Raw genomic sequence first — 18,821 nt, 5'->3', positions numbered from 1 at the left:
AAGGTTGGGCCTAGGAGTCTTATAGATCTGGAGCTGTTCCAGCCACTAGCCAGCATGGCCAGAATTAAAACAGGTCTTACACACAGGGCCTTTTTGGGTGGGCTGGGTGTTTTACCACCCAGGCCACTTTTGCAGCAGAATACAGTATAGCACCTTTAAACCAGGGATCTCGAAATAGTGAACAAAAGTGGGTCAGAAACTAAAACCCCACTAAACAGAGGGAAAGACTGAGGGGCAGGGAAGCTGTGAGTTGCATAGTGAGCGGTTAGAACAGACTGCAGGTGCCTGGATCTGTAACTCGCTCCACGTGCACTTCTGACCCTGCCCGTGGCTGGATTGTGACTGAGGTATGTAGAGAAGAGAGGTTAATATTTTGGGATTCCACTGTCCTGGGTGCAGTCCTGACTGCTGATCAGCCACACTGCTGATGCTCTAAACCAGAGAGTCTTACAAAGCTCTAAGCCATAGAGTTGCTGCCTCTAGCAGATCTGAAAGTCTGGGGGTTTGCTCAGCGCGGCTGCCTTCACCATTCTGCCTTTCCCTTGTGAAGCAGGAAGAAGGGCTTTGGGAGGAGGCCCAGGATGTGTATTTTCTGCTCCAGTGATAAGGAATGTACTGAGCGGCTTATCGCACCGTACAGGCTCAGTGAAGCAGGGAGAGAAGTCACTTGAGAGGTGATCAGTTGCCACCTTGTGGGAGAAGATTTTATTACCTGCGACCTCAGTGGGCCGGGGAGCAGTTCATCACGGGCGTTCTTCCCTGAGGCTCTCGAGGGGCTGAATGTTTCCAAGCAGCACTGAAGTAATTGCTTGGGATCAAGCTGCCTCCCCATTGGGAGAAGGCTTTTAAAAGCCTATTCCCCAAAGTGAGGCAGCAGTGAGGGCTCTAATAAAATATGCAGTCCATCACTGGTTTAGTTAACCCTGAGATTGGGTCTGGTGTTGCCAGCAACTTTTTTCCCCAGTGAGGCAGGTTTTCTCCCATCCCCAGAGCAGATGGCAGAGCCCAGCCCACCAAGACCCCTGACTCTACCCCAGAGAGCTCTGTGCTATCACCAGTACCCCTCACTGCCATGATCCCTCAGATGGTGACAGGAACCTTCACCAGCTGCTGTCTTCTCACCCCAACCTCCTGGCACAGCAGAAAGCACCCTGTTTCACTGAGCTGGAAGCATCTGTGGTGGACATTGCTTGGTGGCCTGGTAGGTTGGTGGGAAGGTGACAGATTGTGCGTCCCACCCAAACTCACAGAAGTCTGTGGAGCTTAGGGTAGGGGGGAACAGTGTCGCAGCACTGGTACTTACTATGTACCCGCTGCAAGCTGGCCCCTCAGTTGCTGACAAGAAAAGCATTTGAGCTTCACTGGCTTCTGAAGCTCTTGTTATACACAGGCGCTCCAGCAGGATCCCTACAGAGCCTGATGGTGTTTCAGGTTTATGCAGGGCAGGGAGAAGCGTCACCTCTGAGAACAAGGGCTGGTGTTGGTTCTTTGAGGGAGAAGGAGCCTCTGCTTCTCCTGTGTTGTCTGTGACTGTGGCACTCTTGTGTTTAACTTTCAGAGACTGGCCCCTCCCAGGCCATTGCTTCTCAGCAGCCCAGCTGCAGGCATGACCTCCCATCCCAGCACTACTTCTCCAGCTTTGTGCCAGGCGCCTTCCAGCCTGCATCCCCCTCAGAGGGTGCTATTGCCTCTTCCTCCTCCTCTTCCTCCAACCACCCATCATACCACCGGATGGAGGGGACCCTGAACACCCGGAGCCGCAGCAACAGTGTTGAGCGCCTGCTGGAGTCGCCCAGTGTGAGCACAGAGGACTATCATGAGAGCGAAGGCTCACGCAACAGGACCAGGGCGGTTGAGAATCAATATTCTTTCTATTGAACACTTGTGGACTGGAGTCGAAGCCTCTGTTTGGGGTTTTTTCCCATGGAGATGCTGCTTGTGGGAATGCTCATGCTGTTAGCAATGAGCCGGTCTCCTTGGCTCTCTCTCCAATGTCTCCCCCACAGTGGTTGTTTACATATCGTCAAGGCCCAAAGCCTTGGGCCAGCCCCATTCTGGACCTCCTCTCTGGTGTTCCCCTCGCCTTAGAGTCTGACTTGCCTCAGCTGGCACTGTCAGAGTCTCCAGCTCCTTCCGCCACCAGCAATAGACAGAGGCCATCCTCTCCTTTTCTTGTGTGCGCTGAGATGTGGGTGACATGCAACCGCCAGCAACTGTGGAAGCTCACTGCTGCTGAATCTCACCATGTCGGAGACCCCTACCAAACACCTGCACTGCTTCATTGTGCTCGAAACCTGGATGGCTGAAGATATATCAGTGCCATTATGGAGCCTGTTTTAGGGCCATCATTGCCCTCCAAGAGCTCTTGACTGCTTGTGCTGTATGCCCCTTTCTTCCTGGCCAGGATGGCTCCTCCACCAATCCGACTGAGACATTCCCCTTTCCATTTGAGTCTAGTAACTGCAATGATTCTCCTGGAATAGGACTCTATGGCTTTGATTTATACTGCTCTTGCTTTGTGCTCTCTATGGCTGAAGCACTTACATGTGTCTCCATGATGGATAGAGGGAGACATGCTCCCACTGCAGCCTAGGTCACCTCAAACCATTACTTCTCTTTAGGGATGGTTACCTTAAATTCTGCAAACAAACCAGTGCAGGGCAGTAATGGCTTACAGTGGCCTTGTGAGTGACACAACTCTCTGAGCCAACTAGCAGACAACACCCACCCACACACACCTCAGAGCCATGATGGAAAGGCCCTGCCTGACTAGCTAGCCCTAGTCTATTGCTATGGCAGGAGTGTCCACTGCAGAGAACTTAACTGAAGAATTGACCCATTCCTTTTCCTCCTTAGTTTTAAAAGTCTCAAGTCATTTGCAAGGCATGATACTGTCATCCTGCCCTTGCCATCTCTTAGGGCAGTCATCTTGAGGGTGCCACTGAGAAACACACCCCTGCTCACCCACCCCTGGTTGGCACATGCCAAACCAGGGAATGGGACGGTGAGGCTATCTCACAGGATGGAGATGGAGAGCTCAGGAATGATAGCGGGGGCATTCCCAGAGCAGCTTAATTGCCTCATTCCTGGGTTCAGTGCACACAGAGTAGGTGGCAGGGCTGCACTTCTCTACAGCATTCTCTAGAGCACCATGGAAACAGTATGGATGTGTGTCCTTCACTGGCTTAAATCCATGTGGCCTGTCGATACGGAATTTCCCCTCAGTCCCTTTCAGGCCACTGATGATTTTTTTGCTGCTCTTTTGTGGACTCCCTCCAAGCTGGCCAGCAGTTTCCTGGTAACACCAGTGTGAGTGCCAATGTGCATGTGTCTCATTCATGTTTGTACACCCATATGGAAGTCCCTGGCTGCATCCCAATCCTAGCTCTTGGCTCTCCATTCTACTCTCCGTGCTAGCAGGAGCCCACTCTAAGTGCACTTTCTGAGTGAGGTGGCTGCTTCTAAATATCCCGGCTTTTAAGGACAAATATTTTTGTGGTTTTTTTGTTTGTTTGTTTGTTTTTTAAATCTCCTTCGCCCCAAAGTGGCAAGTGTAGCCACTAATTCTGGGTACTTCATTTATTGTATCCCCTACTGGCAACACCCCTGGAGCCTCATTTTTGGAGGTATGAAAATTATGGTATCCAAAACCAGTGCTTGCTTTTAAAAATGCTGTCCATGACACCTAATTGCCTGAGGAGAGAGAACCAGAGAGAAGAGAGGCCTGTTCCCTGCTGCATCTAAAGACAGACCAACTGAGGGGCACAATGAATATGGTTGTTCACACTGGAAGTTGAGTAACATTCCTCCCTGAGTGTCTGTCCAAGGCAGCATATAAGACTTGTCTGGGCTACATATTTTGTACTGCTATAACTACAGGAAACGCTCACTATTCCTGGGTTCGGCATTCACGGTTTCAAATATTTGCAAATGCTGAATCCACTTCTTAAAACACTTAAAGGAGCTCTTTGGGAGCTGCGTGCCTGCCGCTGCCGGGCTCCCATTGCCGCTGCGCTCCCGCCATTGCCAGAGCAGCCATACCCCTGCTCCCCCAGTGGCTGGAGGCACAGAATTCATGAACACAGGTGGCATTCATGAACTCAGTGCCTTATTTGTGGATTTCGCCATTTGTGGGGGATGAGAACATATCCCCTGCAAATGGCGAGGGTCACCTGTATATGGGAAAGGGGGGTGATTTTGTAGTTCAACTGGAGTAGCTGGACAAGAACAACCACAAGTGTAGTTCAGTAAAATGTGGCTTTTACTGGTAGAATAATTCCTATTTGGGAAGGGCAATAAGCCATATCAGTATAAGACCTCTTTATACCAGCAGCCCTGCGTCCACACCCTAAGGCCAGACCCTTCTGCCATCATAGCTCTGCCAGTCAGGTGTGCAAAAAGGCGCGATTCTTGACTGACACAGCAGAAGCCCCAAGTATCACTGTAGTTATGCTAGCAAAATAACACTTATAGCAGTATAGTTTGTTCTATGTACGTGTGCAAGGGGTAGTTGTACTGTATCTGTGCAGAGTGCAACTCTGTTGGGATGAGCTGTGTCCATATGAGGAGCACTTGGTGCATGAGTATTCTGCACTGATAAATCCCCTCTTTTTGGCTTTCGTTATGTAACAGCCATTGCTGTGATCACCTGAGTCTTTCCCCAGCTTCTTGGGTGGGTTCTGCAGCCAGCAGCAATCCCTGTGCTACAATAGTGCTGCTGCTGGTAGTACCCAAGCTGACTAATGGAAAGCTAGCACAGCTTGGCCTACATGAGTAGCAACCACAATAGACTGCAGCATAGACAGAGTTCATACAGTATGAGGCTTATGCCTCAGCAAAACCAGAGCTCCACATCAAGGCCCTCGAGTAAAGGCTTGCTTGCTTTCTTTTTGTGTGTGTGTGCCTTTCCATGAGCCAAGAGCATGTCCCCATATCTGTTCCCTTAGTTCCACCTCTCCTACCTTTGTAAAGGCCAAGGAGGTGGCTTCTGAGCCAGCTGCCTGCCTTCTGAGCCACAAGGGTTGTGCTTCTGAAGCATGGCAGGTTGGCATGCCATGCAGACACCCCTGCCCCAGAACACCCAAGTGTAGCCTGCCCGCTGGTGCCTGCGGCTGCTCCTGCTGTCAGAATTCAGAGGGGACACTGGGCGTGTTTTTTAATTTGATTTGGGTTTTTCTTTTTAATTGTGCATCACAACTGCCCAGCCTGGGAATGAGCGATTATATGAAGAAGTCTGTGCAATATCCAGAAGCACGGTACTGTGCGCTACAGGGGGAGGCAGAGTTTCCTCAGCCAGTGAGTCTGATAGAGACCTGCTTTGTGTGCACACAAGGAACCGATGAGGAGTATCCAGATATCGCACAGCCGCTGCCATATTGATCTTGGAAGAGGCTCAGCAGCTCCTGGGATAGAGGGGAAGTGTTGCTTTGAAGACTTCCCTGTGTTGGCTGCTTTATTTGCCCCTTTCAGGTCAGCAGGGACAGGGAACGGGGAAATGAATGATCAACAAGCAAAACTGTTAATTTGTAAATATGGAAAGATCTGGAGAAGTTTAATGTTCTGTGAATAAATTAATTTTATTTAAGAAAAAAACCCTGCTTGTAAAACAAATGGGGAAAGTGTTCCAGTTTTGAAATAAAAGCACTTGAAACAGGACATGTTGAAAATGCTACAGGGCTTTCCTGGACTGCTTGTAAAAGCAGAGGTTGTTGCCATGTCATGTGTGTGGAGGTGGTAGTTTGTGGTATATAGAACAGCAGCACCGAACAGTGTTAGCCAAGACGTGCTAGGTGCTGTTCAAGCTTTGGGCGAGAGTCTGTCCTTTCCCCAAAGAGCTGCCTGCTTAAATAAACAAAGGGGGGGAGGAAAGAAGTATCCTTATCCCTGTTTTGCAGGCGGGAACTGAGGCACCCGGTGATTTTTCCCAAATCACACAGGCAAAAAGTAACAGGGCTGGAAAATGAAGCCTGTCTCCTGCCTCCTAGGAAGAAGTTTCACATTACACTCGGACCATACTAAATCTGTGGTACATTAAGCTCCGTTAAAGTCGGAACATGCTCGCAGCTTACAGCCATGGAAAAAACAAACTAGTGCTTTACTTCCATCTCCGTGTGCCCCCGGACTGAGTGTAGCTCATGCCTAGAAGCAGAATCGTGTCAGTTTGACTCGGCTCACCCAATGTCTGTATAGCCCACATGCTTCACTGGGGCTTTTTGGTACTTTTATCTAATAGCTGTTTGAATTGGCTATTAGATAAAGGCACCAAAAAGCCCTTCTGTACCATGTGAGCTATACAGGTGCTAGGGACCTGGGTCAAACCAGTGCAATTACTCTTCTGGTAAAGTGTTTCCTCCCCCCCCCCCCCCATCTGGTGGTGGTGACTGTGAACAGTTGCATGTTAAGGGTTAATATAATTTCTTGCTTCCACAGCTCTGACTTGCCACTAGTGGTCTGGAGAGCAGGGGCTCTGCTAGAAGCCAGAACACTAGGGCTCCATGCCTGCTCTGGGTGGTAGGGGGAGGAGCTGCTGGGAGCAGTGCAAAGTGGGATGCTGGAGAGCTGCAAATTGCTTGTTGTAGGTCTGTGGTGCAGACTGAAGTTACCCTAACACAGGGGCGGGCAAAATGTGGCCTGTGGGTTGGGTGCGGCTCTCCAGGCCGTTCTCTCTTGCCCGCAAGGCCCCTAAAAAATTTAGAAAATTAGTATTTATTTGGCCCTGGCTGCCGGTCATGTGGCCCTCAATGGCTTCCCAAAACACAGTAAGCGGCCTTCCACCTGAAATAATTGCCCGCCCCTGCCCTAACGTGAGCTAGGTAGCAGAGCCCAGAGTTAACCCTTGCCTGAAGTGGCATTCAGAGGGCACTTAACATGAGGTAACAAGCTTTACTGTGCAGATGTTTGCATTTTAAGTGCCTTTAGCACGGTCTAGTGTAATATCACCCACAGTTTAGTGCCTTAATCACAAGCCCTTTCTTTTTCCTCTTCCATGTGCAGTGCTTAGATCAGCAATCTCTCAGACGGCGAAGGCAACAGCTACTTCCGTAAGATCCTCAGAGCTTCCACAATGTCAGTGGAGCCTCTGTGCTGTCAAGCTGCTTGGCTTTCTGCTGTCCCCTGGGTTCGGGGTTTGGAGGCTTCTCATGAATAAGTAGACTCAAAGCCCTGAGTCAGCCTTGTCCATGGCTAAATTGAATTATGGTCAAATATGAAGAAGACTCCAATGTGGTAACCCCCCAGGCTCAACACACATCTTTTGTGGTGGAGGCCTGTGTTAACAAGATCATGCTATCTGGTGCCAGTTTAACACACTGTTTTGCTATGTATACCAGTGCTTCTTTGCAGATTATTCTATGCCAGTGGTTTTTAAACCTTTTTTCATTTGTGGATACGTACAGAAATTTGGATGGAGGTGTGCACCCCTTTGAATTGTTAAGTGTGGGTGTTCATCTACTTTTGATTGATCAGTCATCTTTTGTGGACCCCTTAGACTTAGCCTGCAGAACCCCAGGGGCCCATGGACAAAACAGGCTGAAAAACACTATTCTGTGCCACAGAATTTCCCAGCCTGCATTGCAGCAGGGGGTGCTGGCATTGTTCTGCCTCCAGTCTTTTCTGCTCTGCTGAGACACCAGGGAAGAGGTGTCAGCTTTTCCCAGTATGCACTGAGTTCATCAGTGCTGTGCTTGTAGCTCACCACGCCCCGACGTGGTTGTGTTTCAGGAAAAAGCTGCTCCAGTCTTTTGTAACGGGGCCAAAAAAAATGCGTCACAACCCACTTACCAAACATGCACGCCTGTAGTACAAAAGGGACCTTGACCTACTGTGTGCTCAGGATGATGTAAGCAGCAACACTTGAATGAAGAACAAGATGGGCTTGTCCACTTGCTACCAGCTAGGAAGCTGCTACTGACAGGTTGTCTGTTTGCTAACATAATTCGTCTACTCCACATCCAGGAGTCCAAAACCATACGTGGCCCTACTACGGGCAAACATCCTCCACCCACACCTGGGGCTTCAGATGTTTCCAAAAGCTTTGGCAGGCATCTTATGTGCAAGCACAAGCCCAGAGGTTTGGGTTTGGCTGCCGTAAGGCCCTCGGAGCAAGCGAGGGAGAAGACTCCCATTTCCATAAACTGGGTTTAAAGCCACTGCGCCTCTGGCTGGGTACCGAACCGAGCCAAAAGAGCAGTTCAGGACAACTGCCTTCTTGGCCCCAGGTACATGCCAGGTTAAGAAGTCGCTACGCTTGATCTGAGCCTGTCCTGAGGTCCCTGGCACTGGGTGGCCTTTCCCCAGGCTGGTAAGTCATTGGTACCCGGGCGTGACGGCACACGGCAGCCTCCTGCAGAAGGAAGGCGTGGAAGATGCAGAAACCCCACGTCGCGTGCTCTTTCCGCAGGATTCACACGTGGACGGGCCTGTCCCGCACCAAGCAGGGCCGGGGCCCGAGGCGCTGGGCCAGGCCGCCACCCTCTGCCGGGCGCCACCAGCACTGCGCGCGGGGCGGGACCGGGGGCGGGGCTGGAACGCGGAGTGGCCCCGCCCTCCTCATGCATATTCTCGGGTGCTAATGAGCGCGGGGCGTCGCTGCCGTGACGTCATCAGTAGGGGCCGGGCTCCGCGGGCAGAGGCCGGAGATGGCGGCGCCCTCGGCCCCGCGGCCGCCGCGGCCCCGCAAGGAGCCGCAGCCGCTGGTCATCCCGCGCAGCGCGGCCGAGGAACAGCGCCTGCGCCTGGAGCGCCTCATGAAGAACCCGGTGAGGCCCGGCCTCGTCCGCCCCTGCGCTCCGGGCCATGCGGGAGGTGCTGAGCCCCCTCGGCCCGGCCCGGGAGTCCCCCTCGGACAAGCCCCCTGCCGGGAGGAAGCTCCCTCTCCCCTCCTCCTCCTGGCTGCTGCTGTCCCTCAGCCCCTGGCACCTGGGTTGTGCCAGCCTTGGGATCTGTGCCGAGTAGCACTCGGACACGGTGATCAATTCCCCCAGGGCAGGCGCTGATGCCCGGCTGGTTTATTGTTGCAGGACAAGACTGTTCCCATCCCCGAGAAACTGAGTGAATGGGCGCCGCGACCTCCCCCAGAGTTTGTCCGAGATGTCATGGGTAAGGGGGTTTGTGTCCAATGCCCGCACATTGAGCAGTTCAGGCTTAGATGAAAGCATGGCAGGATGGGGGGAGTCTATTCTGCTTTCCCATAAAAGGGCCCGGACTGTCTCCAAGTCATTGCTGAAGTTCTCATCTTTATTGAGGTTTGTTGGTGCTGTTGGTGTCCAGAATAAATGTCTGGACCTCTCCAGACAAGGCTCTTTGGGTGAATCTGATATCTTTTATTAGACCAACTTAAATAGCTGGGGAAAAAATAATTTTAAGCAAGCTTTCAGGTTCAAAAACCCTTTGTCAGGCTGAGGAAGTTTCAGCGTTAGTGTGTGTTCTTCCTGGATGGAATGAAAATAAAGCTAGAGGCTGGGCTCTCCAGGAAGTTTGTCTGTACACCTGGCCATAGTGAATATGGCCAGTTGTTGCTGAATAGCAAGTTGGGTGTGATTCTGCCCTCTCTAAGGGTCTCCGTTTCAGCGCCCCCAAAAGTGTTCTGTCTCTCAATGAGAAACTGAAGTTATATTGTTCATGTCACACAGAGCCTGTGTCTGAGCAAGGGGTGCAGCCAGGAAGTGGTGACACTTGTGGCTTTTTATTAATTATTATTTGGTTGGTTTGTTTTTTTGGGTTTTGTTTTTGTTTTTGTTTTCTGGTTTTTTGGATTAACTTTGTTGAGGGAATAACCTGCCTGTTCACTGCTGCTTGTTTTCTGTACTTGTTTTTCGTTTAGCTAGTTATAGGAAAGAGGCAGGGGAAAACAGCCTCAGCTCTATAGTGGCAGAACAAGGTGTAAGTTGCCCTCTCAATTGTGCCTCTCTGCCTAGGACAGGGTGTGAGAGCACTGTTTCTGTGACCCAGTCAGTGTTTAGAGCAGTGATTTTGGTACCCTGGAGTGTCCTGAGATCCTTTCAAGGGTGCTATGGGTGCCATGTAACATTAGCACTGTTAAGCGTGCAAACATGATTCACAAGGTAAACACACGAATTTCAGGTAGGAATCCATTGTGTTAAAAACAGCCTGATCTGTTATGAACCCTTTGAATTCTCTGCAAGATCAGAATCACTCCATTATTTTTCTGGAGTTGGGAAATGAGTGAAACCTAAAAGCTGGCATTTTCTAAAGGGTGACGTGAGTCTAAAAAGGTTGAGAACTGCTGGTGTAGAGATTTGGCTGATATTCCTAGCAAACATTCTGATTAACAAACTAACAGTGATGATGGTTTTAGTGATGTGGATTGTTGACCAGTACATAGATCCTGCAGCACTGAGTTGCAAGTATCTTATAGTTTGCTTTAGCTTTTCCTGTTGATGTGGGCTTGATAAAAATGGGTAGCAAACTTCTCATGTCTACAGTACTATTGGTATACCATGTCAGAGATTGAGTCATTTGTGAGTGTCTTGGTGTGCTCTTCTCTGTGCTATATGCTGACTCTGCAACCATTCCTGTATCACCGGCAGGTTCTAGCGCTGGAGCTGGCAGTGGTGAATTCCATGTGTACCGCCATCTTCGCCGGAGAGAGTATCAGAGGCAGGATTTTATGGATGCAATGGCTGAGAAGGTCAGTGGATTCTTACTATAGTCACTTGTCTGACTGCTTGATATTCACTGGATAATTTTTTCCTAAGATCATGAGAAGAGAGACTAGCTTAGTTCCAAACTGTTTGGTCTTATAATTATTTTCTTAATATGGGCTATGTGTAGCCTTTGAAGAATAATATTAAAATATCAGTGCTTTGCTGCTGACCTGATCTATCCTTCCTCTTCAGTGGGTGACTCTAGGGAATACATATAAAGCCAAAATATGTATGATCCTGTTTTCAAATTGGACTAAGAGTGCTTATATACAGAAATGGGTAGAATTTTTTTCTAGCTAGTGAGGTAAGCAGAATTGTTCATGCTTTCTTAAAAATCAAAAGAAATCCTTAATCGTTCTTATCTTGCAAAGAAAGCGTAAAACCAAATACTTGAACACGAGCATTAGGATTTTATGAGTCCAGAGGCCTGGACTCCTTTTTAATATTAGAACTTCTGTCTAAGTCCTGAACCAATAATACAATGGCAGTTCTGTTTCAGGGACCAGTGTCCCTCTGTCAGTTCCTTATCTTGATAAAGTTTGAAAAGCCATTCAGTTCCTATGTTGCTGCTTATGTTCCTGGTATTCTGCTTTATTCTAGCACTCTGTAGGACATGGTCCTGATGTCTTTGCCACCAATGAAGTTGATGAGGATTTCTACCCCCTTATTATGGCTATCTGGGTTCAGTCCTTGATGTTTTTGATTAATATTGTCTGCATAAAACTTACCTATGCAATCTTTCTTAATACAAGAAGGCATCTTAACAAAAGCTTCCTGGAAAAATCTCCCAGCTATTTGCTAAAAGATTTTTCTTTAAATGGAGGTGGCTTATGAATGGTATTAAATTTAGTTTGTAACCAAAGTGTCACATGTGATCAATTACAGCAAAAACTGGATGAGGAATTCCAAAAGAAATTGGAGAGGAATAAGATGATTGCAGAGGAGCAGACGGCGAAACGCAGAAAGAAGCGGTGAGGGCAGACTGTCAAAACCTTAATGCTATGCTTTATCTGTAGCCATGTACTTTAGAGATAAATGCTGCCTTCTTTCTGTAGAACTTTTCACCTGAGATGTCTGGCTACACAGATCATTTCTGTTAGCACTGTCCTTGCCTTTATAAGGTTGGGCCTGTGCTATTTCAGCATCAGCAGTACCATGGTATAATTGCATTTTAACTAGGATTCTTGTTGGCACAGCTTCTTGAACACCTGAGGAACATAGCTGTGCCAGCAGGAGTTTATATGTAGATCTGGACTGTGTGAATGTCTAGCAATTGGAGCCAAGGACCTGCTGTTCAGAGAATGACTTTGCATCTTGGGTCTATGCTGGGATGTGGGCCAGCAGAAAGAACCTGATGATACTGTAGATGAGTATTGCAGATAAATTGGCGTGGGTAGGCCAGCTCATTGTTTGCATGTGGATAGTCAGAAGACTGCAAACTGGCCACTGGCCTAAAGTTGCAGTGTTGTGGATTTAACAGCTGTGCCTGCTTACTCTAGTAATGAATGGAGTATGAGGAAAGGCTGAGGGATCTGGGACTCTTCAGCCTGAGGAATAAAAGCTGAGAGGGGACCTGGTAGCAGCTTACCGCTACACTAGGGGAGTACATCAAGGGCTCAGTGAGCAACTGTTCACCATGGCACCCGAGGGGAAAACCAGAAGTAATGGCCACAAACTCCTGGAAGATCGATTCAGGCTCAAAATTAGGAAAAACTTCTTCAGTCAGGGTGTGCAGACGGTGGAATAAGCTTCCTCCAGAGGTGGTGCAATTGCCTACCCTGGAAATCTTCAAGAGGAGACTAGACACCTTGCTGGGGTCACCTGACACCCAGTTATCTTTCTTGCTTGGTGCAGGGGACTGGACCCGATGATCCTCTGAGGCCCTTCCAGCCCTAAAATCTATATCTGCAGACCCACATTCATAGCAAATACATGGAACCATTGGTTAATATAATGTTTAAGTCTGTCTTGTAATGACACCCATCAGCATGCACGGGACTGATATGTATACATTCCTGTTAATAAGGAGTGCATTGGAATAATGTAGACATTAAATTCCACAGTCTATTTTATTGCACTGTTTCTTTAAACTGCTAGACTAAGACTATGACTTCTGAGCCTCTGCAATTTCTCTTTGATCTCAGTTAATTTAACTGCGAGCAAATGTCCACATGTCAAGCTCTTTTGTCACCTTTTACTTTAATTATTACCTTTGTCAGCACTCTTGACCAAGGGGGCCAGTGAGAAATGGGCCATGGGGACTGAAATGTCCTCCTATTCCTTATGGGCAGGCAGAAACACACTGGGAAGGAAGATCAGTTTATAATGTATTAGTCTGTTTCAGGGGATGCTTTCAATTTAAAATATTGTTGCTGGTAAAAATAAGGGATTTTTTAATGTAAGATTTTAATAATTTGGCTTTTGACCACTGTTTCTTTTTCTGTGTTTTATGTTGGCTTTGAAGATAGATGAGTCAATTTCACTTCTGCTTTTCATTAGTTTTCATTTTAAAGTTCTTATGTGGTGGCACACTTTTGAGTTGTAAGGGCTTTAAGGGAATTAAATGATTTCAAAAAGAAAAATGGGTTTAATTCAAATAAAATTAAGAAGGGAAACATTTCTGTAGGTCTTGTTTGCTCCAGTTCTGTATGTTGAGGGCAAATTTGACTAGAACTTGTCTTTAAAGGTGTGAGTGTCCAATAATACAATACATTTTCTGTAAATTCCTGATTAAAAAAATACAGAAAATTTGAAAGGCTTGAATTCCTCTGTGTAAGAGTTTGGGGTTTTTTCCTTGCTTTACAGCCAGAAGTTGAAAGAGAAGAAGCTGCTCGCTAAGAAAAGTAAACTAGAACAAAAGAAGGAAAAAGGTCAGTGGCATCTCATTTCTCTCTTTATGGTAGAAACAAATGTAGCTTTTCCATGCTTTTCTGCTGCCACAATGTTTTATGATAGCACAAAGCAAATAGATGTCCATGCTCTGTCTTGCCACAATGTAGTTGTGACAAGGTAGTAATTTGTGCTGCTTTTTTTTTGCAATGAGTGTCTCTGCTTTATGGCAGGAGACCATGAGCAGGCAGAGATGCCCATACCCTCCAACTGCCTTGAGTAGGTGCTCTTGGGGCTTGGTCCTTTGTGCCCCAGGAATTTCCCTGTGGGATCAGACCCCTCAAGCCTTGGAAGTGCCAGGCTTCCTTGCTTCCAGGGACATGCCTTGGGATCTCTGGGGTACATTTCTGGAAGCTGGACAATATCACCCATTGTCCAGCCTGTTGGTCATACAAGTAAGGATATATCCCAGCACAACTAATCTGGTTCATTTGGTGATGTCTAGTTCTGGCCTTGGTGTTCAGTTCAGTTCTCCAGTCCAAAGGACTGAGTTGATCTATTTTTCACCAATGCGTGCAGCTCATGTCCATGTGGTGGAGGTCAAGTTTGGCCCTTATACTTGAAATTTCAGCTAACATTTTCAGAAGCTCTCCTGGAAAGTTACTTAAGGCAGGACGTATGCTCAAAAGTTACTTTTGCTTTTTTTTTTTTTTAAAGATGTTACCCTTCATTCCAAATATCCTGGACTGCTGACTGATTTTGTTCACTACTTAACTGCAGTAGATGCTGGTGTTTTCTAAGGTGAACCTGTTGCAATTTTTTTGGCCCAAGCTGACTTAGAACTTTGGAATTAAAGCAGTTTATGAAAACAGTCTTTTCTTTAAATGATTATAGATTACAGGAACATTTTGTATACTGAAGCTAGTACAGAAAGAATTAGAACTATAGTGAAAGAGAAAAGAAATGCTAACAAACACTTTGGACAGTAGGAAAATGAATTATGATATGTACAAGCCCGATCCATTTCAATGCCACTATTTTTCCACACACAGTGGAATTTCTTATGCAAAATAAATTTTAGGATTAAAAAGAAACACCAGTTTCGAAAACTTAATTTTGATAAGCTCAAGAGCACCAATTTTTATTTATTTTGTTGTTGTTGTTGAGGACCAAATGCTTGCATCTGAAGTTATGCAGTCAACATACAAGAGTGGTCAAAGTATTTAGAAACATTTTGTGATTTGCATTCCTATTCAGTAGTCACTCTTACCATTGGAACACTAGCAGTGCCTGATAGTTCTGCAAGAGTCAGGAGTTGATTGGTATTTCCAGCTTGCTTCATTTTCTGCTTTTAAAATCAAATCTGTTTTGAACCTTGCATGTGTGTACCTCAGCCTGTGAGCCATTAAAACACACTGGTCCAAATTAATCCACGGGAAGATGTTACTGAAGTGATACTCAATAAATTCATCACAATGTTTCCGGTTTGTGGGGCTTGGTCAAGGAGAGACATTTAAATTTCAGGATCTTTATTGTGATTAATGGCATGTTGGTGAGCATGAGACTTGTGTGGTAGGAGTGGTGGTATGACTTGAAGATTTTCATATGTAGGTTGCTTATTAGGACCAGCATCACATTTGGCACAAACTGGCAATTTTCTTGGTCTCAGCCACTGTCTTTTAAAGGGTTCTTCCAAGAAAAGGCTGAGGCTCAATTGGTGGGTGTGGCATCCAGGCTGCTGCCTTTTATCTGAATTAAGATTTTTTTATCTCCAGAATTCTACATCCAATGCCTTTCACCATCAGTGCAGTAGGAAAAAAGCATGGAGCTAATAGCAAATGACAGTTCATTATTTTACCACTTGGTGGCATCAAACTACTACTAAATGTGATCCTCAAAGGTCAGAGACTGGACTAAGTATTATTGTTACCCAAACAAAACAAAGTGCAGGAACTAGAAGAGGGGCAGTAAGAGATACATGTTTATTTTGTCCAACCAAACCTGGGCATGAGGGTGCTTTTTCTCATAGTAAGACTGGTTCTGGGGGTCTCTTAGCTGGGCAGACTGTTAGTAAATACACTGTTGGGAGCAATTCTGTGATGACCCTTGGGAAGGAGCAAGATGTGACCTAAACTTATTTTCCCTAACATCCAAGACTGATTTGTTGGTGATTATTTTGATGTGCCTTCCTCGCTACATGTAGTCAGAGTATCCCATTTTCCCCATTTAGAGTCTGACCAGTCACAAGAGCAACAGTCCAGCGAGGAAGAGGCAGATGATATGAAGGAGGAGGAAGAGAAGGAAGATGATGCAGAAGAGCCAAGCTTTGTGATGGGAAGAGGATGATGCTATTGCAGTGGCAGCTGGAAACAACATTCATTGCTTTATATTCAGGAGCATGAAAATCTTTCATCTCAGCCGGGCAGAATCCATCGGCATATGTTGTACCTGCTTAACGGTGGAGGTGTGACCTTTGCATCTGAGTTCTGAAGGGTTTTTTGGTAGATGCCAAATAACAGAATTTTCTTAACTGCTTGTAAAACTGCTGTGCAGTCTGCTATAAGGTTGCTCTAAAGAGTCAGCCATGAGTCTTTGTGACCCTAGAGTTCTTTTCAGCATGGCCCAAAGCATTTGCTGTCTGAAAGCTAAACCATATTCATCGGCAGACAAGGTTCTTTGGGCAAATCATATTCATCAGCATTTAAGGCAAATTCTACTGTGAGGGCCAAGATACCCAACTTCCACTGAAATTGATAGGATTAGGATGTATGAATCTAAGGGCAAAAGTTAGCCTGTAGCAGAGAATGGTTTGGCCCCAAATTTCCCTGCACTGTGAGTGTTTTCAGTTTAGGGGTTTGTGACAAGCCCATCTCTAACCCAAAGAAATTAGTTTATGATCCTAGGCAGGTTCTATAGAATTTTTTTTAACGGGTGATCCCTTTTTTATTACTTGGATGTGCCCTACAATTTTCTTCTAAATTTTTCTAATTAATAAAAAGGGAATGTCTCTCACTTCTTGTCTGATCTTATTTGAATGGGAGTTAACTAAAGTAAAGTACTTTTTGCCAAATTTAGAGCTTGTTTAATAGGCTGAGGAGCCTTTTAAAGAGTTTAAACAGTATTTGGTTTCATCAGAGTGGGAGGTGGTGAGTTGGTATGATTTTAGGGACCCTGAAGTAGGGGAGAAATACTTAAATCTGTGGTAGAGCTCTAATCTGAGTCTTTTGCTGGATTAAGGGACAAAAAGATGAATGATAAAGCATTTGAAATGGTATAGCAAAAACAGATTAGCCAAGAGATTAATTCATCAAAATACGTAGGAGGCCCATAAATTCCCCAGAAATGGGGAACTGTGTCTCATTCTTTCTGCTTTGGTGTTGCATTAAGTGTTTGATATATTTGAGACATACAGACTGTTTTGTTGGAGGTCTGCAGAAAGTGCTAGAGCTGGATGGGCCGCAGTGCAATCTCAGGGGTGAATCATGCTAGTTATCTGTTTTGGCGAGAGGAGACCTCAGGTCCCTTGAGCTGCCAATTTAGCTCACTCCAACATCATTGGCAGCTCAACTAAAACCAAAACCCAGTGTTGTGTTCAGCATCTGTAGTTTGGACTGAAGAAAACCATTTTTTTTCCAACTTGGAAGTGCCTGTCTCTTCTCAGATGCTTTCGCTGTGACAGCTCAGTATCCAGAATACAGTGCAACTTTTAATTAATTAATTAATTAATTTGTTTTTGTCAAGCCTAAGCTAATAGTAAGTTACCTAAATATATTAAAGGTATTGCAGATGAGCTCTTTACATTAGATTGTGCTGCCTGACACCAGTTATGTTACTTGACTAAATTGAGTTTGTGTAATGGCATCTCTGTAATGTTATTTGCCTGCTCAGTGGGGAAATACTATGATTCATCACAAGTGACATTTGAGTTCAGTTCCCTTGTGCTTCCCTCCCTGTTTGCTTTCTTCCAGTGGCAAGGTAAGTTTTTTCTTCTAAAGGTGGAAAGCTACAGGGGGTTGGCTCAGAAGTCATCAGATGCTGAGAGGTATTCAGAGCGAGCTGTGACAACCTTACTTCCTCTGTGCTGCTTCAAGTCTAAACCCTTAGCTCCTCACGGGGACGACGGAAGAAGACAGTGAATGCTCCATAATTAGGGTGACTATATGTCCTGTTTTAGCCAGGACAGTCCTGGATTTCAGAGGCTGGTTCCTGCCAGCTGTTAGGAATTATAATGGATATCCTGGAAACACAGGGGTGTAGTCTGGCTGGGTGCAGAGCACCTTTTAGGCAGGCACAACTGCCTATCGAGCACACAGCCCCACCCCTGGCAACCTCTGAGAATCGGGGTGAGGAGGGAAGAGGCAGGGTCCCAGATTTCCATGTGGGTAGCCTATCCATAACCAGTGACATTTTCCTCATGGACACACATTAATGTGGAGGGTTGTGCCCTTTCTTTGTTCTATTCAGAGTAGGGTGAGCAAACACTACTACTTTTGAGTGCTAGCAAGATCCATAAGAAGCACTTAACTTTGCAATGTTCCTTTGATTTTTTTTTTTTTAAATTGTTCAAGGAACATGAGTCTCATGCATAGGCTGTACCCTGGGAGGCAGCATTTCCTTTCTAAGCTGGGGTGAATGGAAAGTGGCAGTTTTTGTTAACTGAGAAACATATTGCACTTTTTTGCACTTGCACTTTTCTTAGGGATAAAATGAATTCAGGCTAGGCTACCCAGCCCTGTTGTTTGATTCCATCATTTCTTACAGTGAATTCTTCATATCGCAAATCTCCTTTTGGGAACATTGAGCTTGTAAGTGAAATGCTAATGAATGCAGACAGAACGCAGTGCTGAAGCTTAATAAATGTCCTCTCCTTTGTTGGGAGGACTGAACTTGCATGGCGATTTAGGCTGTGTTTGGTGTATGTTGCTAGAAATCCTGGGTGCTGTGATGATGAGAGCTCCTGTAGGGTTACATCCCAGGGTCAGAGTCACGTTTTCTACAACACAAGGGAGCATTAATGAGCAGTAAGGTAGAGGGTAGGGTGCATTAGCACCCAGTGTGCGCACGCTTAGCTTGCAGTAAGGGCAGGGTAGCTTTACTCTATTTTTAAACCGCATAGCTTGGAGGATTCAGCAAAGTAACGGGAAGAAAAAAAGCCAGCAGAGCACGCGGTTTTCTCAGGCCCCTGAGCTGCACCTGTCAGAAAGGACTACGCTACCTTGTACATGGAAGAGGCGTGTCAAAAATCCTCCAGCCCAGGGCCGGGGTGGAGCCTACAGCTCCCCTCCCAGCAGGGGCTCCAAGGGCCTCCCTCCGTGATCGGAAGCCCAC

At 46.5% G+C, this 18,821-nt stretch overlaps 2 protein-coding genes across 10 annotated transcripts in view; both read left to right on the top strand.

The window, feature by feature from the left end:
• Positions 1–5,649, top strand: part of SH2B2 (SH2B adaptor protein 2) — a 71,362-nt gene extending 65,713 nt beyond the window's left edge. For all 7 annotated transcript variants that reach the window (XM_090025714.1, XM_090025712.1, XM_090025709.1 and 4 more), the window contains one exon: positions 1,559–5,649. In XM_090025714.1, the coding sequence (XP_089881840.1) occupies positions 1,559–1,878 (320 nt within the window). In that variant the 3' untranslated portion in view covers positions 1,879–5,649. The remainder of the gene's footprint in view (positions 1–1,558) is intronic.
• Positions 5,650–8,598: 2,949 nt separating this feature from the next.
• Positions 8,599–16,505, top strand: PRKRIP1 (PRKR interacting protein 1). Of its 3 annotated transcripts, XR_016438929.1 has the most exons (8): positions 8,599–8,756; positions 9,018–9,096; positions 10,548–10,648; positions 11,550–11,635; positions 13,470–13,534; positions 14,211–14,294; positions 15,269–15,393; positions 15,724–16,505. XR_016438929.1 is itself a non-coding variant. In XM_090025973.1 (6 exons), the coding sequence occupies exons 1-6, from the start codon at positions 8,637–8,639 to the stop codon at positions 15,837–15,839; spliced, it is 567 nt and encodes a 188-aa protein (XP_089882099.1). In that variant the 5' UTR covers positions 8,599–8,636; the 3' UTR covers positions 15,840–16,505. The 3 variants fall into 3 exon arrangements, 1 of the variants encoding a protein (XP_089882099.1); XR_016438928.1 differs by having other exon boundaries at positions 14,211–15,393; XM_090025973.1 differs by lacking the exons at positions 14,211–14,294; positions 15,269–15,393.
• The last annotated feature ends 2,316 nt before the right edge of the window (positions 16,506–18,821 follow it).

This window comes from Crocodylus siamensis, chromosome 13, assembly GCF_052110815.1.
Source record: "Crocodylus siamensis isolate JL-2025a chromosome 13, ASM5211081v1, whole genome shotgun sequence".
NCBI lineage: Eukaryota > Metazoa > Chordata > Crocodylia > Crocodylidae > Crocodylus > Crocodylus siamensis.
The sequence above is the reverse complement of the archived record's forward strand: the minus strand, read 5'-3'. Positions and strand labels throughout refer to the sequence as shown.

What these genes read in the sequence shown, in the direction of transcription:
- PRKRIP1 (XM_090025973.1), top strand. Translation starts at nt 8,637, where the DNA reads ATGGCGGCGCCCTCGGCCCCGCGGCCGCCGCGGCCCCGCAAGGAGCCG. An exon ending in GTTTGTCCGAGATGTCATGG is followed by an intron (nt 9,097 to 10,547) that starts GTAAGGGGGTTT and finishes TATCACCGGCAG; the next exon opens with GTTCTAGCGCTGGAGCTGGC. An exon ending in TGGATGCAATGGCTGAGAAG is followed by an intron (nt 10,649 to 11,549) that starts GTCAGTGGATTC and finishes GATCAATTACAG; the next exon opens with CAAAAACTGGATGAGGAATT.